The 5,582-nt window shown below is 61.5% G+C and overlaps 1 protein-coding gene across 1 annotated transcript in view; it reads left to right on the top strand.

Moving 5' to 3' along the window:
* CHRNB1 (cholinergic receptor nicotinic beta 1 subunit) overlaps positions 1 to 4,890 on the top strand; it is a 7,529-nt gene extending 2,639 nt beyond the window's left edge. The window contains exons 3-10 of the mRNA XM_034756924.1: positions 169 to 278; positions 392 to 500; positions 1,126 to 1,273; positions 2,412 to 2,603; positions 2,948 to 3,171; positions 3,329 to 3,501; positions 3,986 to 4,133; positions 4,560 to 4,890. Of these exons, the coding sequence (XP_034612815.1) occupies positions 169 to 278; positions 392 to 500; positions 1,126 to 1,273; positions 2,412 to 2,603; positions 2,948 to 3,171; positions 3,329 to 3,501; positions 3,986 to 4,133; positions 4,560 to 4,700 (1,245 nt within the window). The 3' untranslated portion in view covers positions 4,701 to 4,890. The remainder of the gene's footprint in view (positions 1 to 168; positions 279 to 391; positions 501 to 1,125; positions 1,274 to 2,411; positions 2,604 to 2,947; positions 3,172 to 3,328; positions 3,502 to 3,985; positions 4,134 to 4,559) is intronic.
* The last annotated feature ends 692 nt before the right edge of the window (positions 4,891 to 5,582 follow it).

Below are 5,582 nucleotides of genomic sequence, written 5' to 3'. Positions count from 1 at the left end.
CTGGGAGGAGAAACACAGGGGGAGGAGCTCTTTCTTTCTTTCTTTCTTTCTTTCTTTCTTTCTTTCTTTCTTTCTTTCTTCACACTATTCCCTTTTTCTTTCCTTCTTTCCCACTCACCCCTGTCTCTTTCCCCTCTCCCTGCATCCCTCCCTCTTGGCCGTACCCAGGAGTGGATGGACTATCGCCTGAGCTGGAACGTGTCCGACTTTGACGACATCACGTCCATCCGGACCTCGTCCGACAAAGTCTGGCTCCCGGATATCTACCTCATGAACAAGTGAGCCGGGCGGGGGGGACAGAGGCCCTGGGACAAGCTGGTGGCCTTCGCCTGTGTGGCGCCTCTTCCTTCCTTCTTCCTTCCTTCTTCCTTCCTTCCTTCCTTTCTTTCAGTAACGATGGGAATTTCGACATCGCCTTGGCTGTGAATGTTTTGGTGTCTCACGTTGGGACCGTTCGCTGGCTTCCCCCGGCCCTCTACCGCAGCAGCTGCAGCATCCAGGTGAGCTGAGCACCGGGCTGGGGGCGCGGTGCTGCAGAGGGGGCCAGCAGGGGGCGCTGTGCAATGGGGGGCCCAGCAGGGGGCGCGGTGCTGCAGGGGACAGAGGGGGCCAGCAGGGGGCGCTGTGCAATGGGGGGCCCAGCAGGGGCGCGGTGCTGCAGGGGACAGAGGGGGCCAGCAGGGGGCGCTGTGCAGTGGGGGGCCCAGCAGGGGGCGCGGTGCTGCAGGGGACAGAGGGGGCCAGCAGGGGGCGCTGTGCAGTGGGGGGCCCAGCAGGGGGCGCGGTGCTGCAGGGGACAGAGGGGGCCAGCAGGGGCACGGTGCTGCAGTGGGGGGCCCAGCAGGGGGCGCGGTGCTGCAGGGGACAGAGGGGGCCAGCAGGGGCACGGTGCTGCAGTGGGGGGCCCAGCAGGGGGCGCGGTGCTGCAGGGGACAGAGGGGGCCAGCAGGGGCACGGTGCTGCAGTGGGGGGCCCAGCAGGGGGCGCGGTGCTGCAGGGGACAGAGGGGGCCAGCAGGGGCGCGGTGCTGCAGTGGGGGGCCCAGCAGGGGGCCCAGCAGGGGGCGCTGTGCAATGGGGAGCCCAGCAGAGGGCGCTGTATCCACGCCGTCTCTCCCCTGCCCAGGTGACCTACTTCCCCTTCGACTGGCAGAACTGCAGCATGGTGTTCCAGTCGTACGCCTACGGTGCCGCCGAGCTCGGCCTGCTGCACCCGCTGGACGAGGACGGGCGCGAGGTGCGGGAGATTGTTGTCTTCAACAACACCTTCATCGGTGAGCCGGGCACGCCGCACACACACACATACAACTACACACACAGGGCTACGCACACACACAGCTACACACACTCACACACAGAGACCTACACACGCACAGCTACACGCAGACACACACAGAGACACGCACAGCTACACACGCATACAGACACACATATACAGCTACACACATACACACAGCTACACACAGAGGCACACTCACAGAGCTACACACACACACAGTTACACATAGAGACACACAGCTACACACAGCTACATGAACACACAGAGCAACGCACATACACCGCAGAGCCATGCATGCACCATCACAACACTCACACAGAGCTATAAACACACACACACAGAGCTACAAATGCACAATCAAAACACACACCTACACAAACACACACACAGCTACACAGGCACACACACACAACACATGGAGCTACACACACACAGAGCCACGCACACACAACCACAACACACACACAGCTACACACAAATAGAGTTACACACACAACCCTACACATGCACAGCCACTCACACAACACACTATCATCTCAAACACGCACAAAGCTACACACACATGGCCATCTCTCTGTCACACACACACAGCCAGGCATGCACAACCACAACACACACAGAGCTACAGAGAGAGAGAGAGAGGTACACACACAGAGCCATATCTCACAACACACCGAGTAACACACACACACAAACAGAGCTACACACATACATTGACAACCACAACAAACACAGAGCGACGCACACAGGAACAACCACAACACACAGCTACACACACACTCAGGGTGTCACACACATGACCACAACACACACAGAGCAACACACACACACAACTGTCATGCACACAGCAAAAAACACCCACAGCGATACACACACAAAGCCACAGCACACACAGAGTGACTCACACGGAGCGACACACATACAACATGACACACACAGCACCACCCACATGCACGCAGTTGCTTGACACACAGACACAACCTGCACAACATCACACAGCCAATCCCTGCATATTCTGGATAGTGATCCCACCACTGCCACCAATTGTCTCTGGGCCCCATTCCCCTGCCACTCCTAGTGGGGTGACTCTGGATTGGCACCCCTTTGCCCCGACCCGCTTCTCTGCCCTCCAGACAATGGGCAGTGGGAGATCCGGCACAAGCCAGCGCGGCGCAACACGCTACCTGGGGATCCACAACACGAGGACCTGACCTTCTACCTCATCATCCGCCGCAAGCCGCTCTTCTACATCATCAACGTCATCATCCCCTGCATCCTCATCACCATCCTGGCCATCTTCGTCTTCTACCTGCCCCCCGATGCCGGTGGGTGCTGGGCAGACGGGCACAGGCTGCCCCGGTGCAGTGGGGGGCGGGGGAAGTGCCGGACCCATTCCGGGTGCGGGGGCAGGAATCTGGTGCCAGGTTTTCCTCTCCTCCCAGGAACTGCCCCCCTTTCCAGGGGGCTGAGGAATCCAGTGCCGGGACTCCGGTCTCCCTCAGCAGACCTGAGTCCATGCTAGATAGGCCCCTTGGCAGACCAGAGGCCAGGTTAGATGGGCCCCACAACCCTCTCTCCATGGGGAGAGATCAGAGGCCAGGCTAGATGGGCACAGGTCTCCCAGTCCTCCCCGGGCCTGGCTGATGCCCCCTCCACGGTCTCCGCCCAGGGGAGAAGATGACCCTGTCCATCTTCGCCCTGCTCACCCTCACCGTCTTCCTGCTGCTGCTGGCGGACAAGGTGCCGGAGACCTCGCTGGCGGTGCCCATCATTGTCAAGTACCTCATGTTCACCATGATCCTGGTGACCTTCTCCGTCATCCTCAGCGTGGTGGTCCTCAACCTGCACCACCGCTCGCCCAACACCCACGACATGCCCTTCTGGGTCAGGCAGGTAATGCGCCCCCGCCACCCCCTTCTCTTCCCCACCCCCGGCTCCCACCTGGCCCCAATGCGGAGACTGGCTGGCTCAGGGGGCCGGGGAATGGGATATGAGCCTGCCCCAGGGCCAGGTTCTCATGGAGGGGTTCTGGATTCTCTCTCCTGGGCAGATTTTCATTCACCGGCTCCCACGGTACCTGGGGCTGCAGCGGCCAAAACCGGAGGCCATCCTGAAACCTCCCCCAGCCCCCAGACGGGAACTGGGGGTCAAGAGCAACCGAGGCACAGACGAGTATTTCATCCGCAAACCCACCTGTGACTTCCTCTTCCCCAAGCCCAGCAGGTCAGATGGGGGGCGCTGTGGGGCAGGGAGCAGGGCGGAGGGCTCAGCAGGGGGCGCTCTCCCCTGGCAGGCAGGGCTGGCCCCAGGGCAGCGCTAGGGGGCGCTGTGGGGCAGGGAGTGGGGNGGCAGGCAGGGCTGGCCCCAGGGCAGCGCTAGGGGGCGCTGTGGGGCAGGGATTTTCAGCGTTTTCTTCTGTCTCTCTGAATTCCCCTGTGGCGTTTCAGCCAGATGCGAGGTTCTCCTTTCCTTCCTGGCCTAAAAGGCTGTGCAGGTGTTAAGCAGCCCTCACGCCCCACCCCAGAGGTGTCCGCATCTCAGCGCCGGGCGAGGGGTCCCTGGGTAACCAGCCACCACCCCCCAGAGGTGGCCGCATCTCAGCCCCGGGCCAGGGGTCCCCAGGTAACCAGCCGCCCCGCCCCAGAGGTGGCCACATCTCATGGGCCCCTGTGGAGGTCTTGACGGCTCTTTCTGGTTCTCCCTTCAGGTTCTCCCAGGACCCCTTCTCGCAGGACCTGCGGCGGTTCATCGACGGGCCGAGCGAATGCCTCGTCCTGCCACCCGACCTCAAGTCCGCCATGGACGCCGTCACCTACATCGCCCGGCAGCTGCAGGACCAGGAGGACTATGACACGGTGAGTGGGGACCAGCCAGCTGCCCATCACCCGTGGACTCTGACTCCGGCCCCAGCCAATGCCCCCCGACTCCCGGTCCACAGGATCAGAGCTTGTCTGTCTGTCCAGCGCCAAGCACAGTAGGCAGGTTTGGGAGGGTCGGTGGGGGAGAGTTGGGGGCCCCTATGGGTCAGGGTTAAGGGGGCCCAATGGGGCAGTCCTGGGGGGTTGGGGGAGGTTTAGGGGGGTCAGTGGGGCAGGGTTGCGGGCCACAATGGGGCAGGGTTATGGAGCAGCCAATGGAACAGACTTCAGGGGGTGGGGAGGTTTATGGGGGTCAGTGGGGCTAGGTTAGGGGTCACTAGGTGCACCTACTCAGCAGAGCATTAGGGGGCCACAAGGAGCAGCCCCCCATGTCACTCCCCCCCCGCCCCCATTTCCCCCCAGCTCAAGGAAGACTGGCAGTACGTGGCCATGGTCGTCGACCGTCTCTTCCTCTGGACATTCATCACCTTCACCAGCGTTGGGACCCTCACCATCTTCCTTGACGCCAGCTACAACCTGCCCCCCGCGCACCCGTTCCCGTGATGGGGCCGCACCGTGAATCTGGAGTCACTCCCAATCGCGTTCACACTCCACCGGGGATCAGCAGAGTGACTCCGGATTCAGCCCCCCGCCCCCCGGAGCTGGATGGAGTCAGTTCTGCCTGTGACCTCCAGAGGGCGCTGTGATGTGGTGGTGGCTGTTTTCTGGGGCTGAATAAATCCCACAATTTGATTCACAGTAAAAACGGGTCATTCAGCTTCATTGAATCCGGTGTCTAGTGGATTAGAGTTGGGGAAGGGGCACCGCTGGGAGCCAGGACTCCTGGGTTCTCTCCCCGGCTCGGGGAGGGGAGGGGGGGCTGGTGGGTTAGAGCAGGGGGGGCTGAAAGCCAGCGTTGTTAATCATCAGCTAAAGTTTTACATCGGAATCTGCTGATGCCTAAATGAAAAAGATTCACAGGGCAGAGACTGGCTGGCTCTGGGGGGCAGTGAATGGGGCAGGGGCCTGTCCACTCTAGGGGGTGCTGCCTCTGGGGGGCTGTCTCGCTCGGCAGGGGGTAGGAATTCCTAGCCGCAGTAGGTCCTTTGCCTGTGGGGCGGAGGGCGGGTGGAGGGGTCAGGGTACAGAGCAGACATGTCCCGTGACGTTCAAGAGCTCTGCATTCCCTGAGACTCACCCTTGGCCCCCATTCGGGGCCTTACACATTAATGGGGCTCTCCAGCTAATGGCCAAGGGAGAGAACCCAGGAACCTGGCTTCCCTTGGCCATTAGCTGGAGAGCCCCATTAATGTGTAAGGCCCCGAATGGGGGCCAAGGGTGAGTCTCAGGGAATGCAGAGCTCTTGAACGTCACGGGACATGTCTGCTCTGTACCCTGACCCCTCCACCCGCCCTCCGCCCCACAGGCAAAGGACCTACTGCGGCT

Source organism: Trachemys scripta, chromosome 24, assembly GCF_013100865.1.
Source record: "Trachemys scripta elegans isolate TJP31775 chromosome 24, CAS_Tse_1.0, whole genome shotgun sequence".
NCBI classification, from domain to species: domain Eukaryota; kingdom Metazoa; phylum Chordata; order Testudines; family Emydidae; genus Trachemys; species Trachemys scripta.
This window is presented reverse-complemented; position numbering and strand designations above follow the sequence as displayed.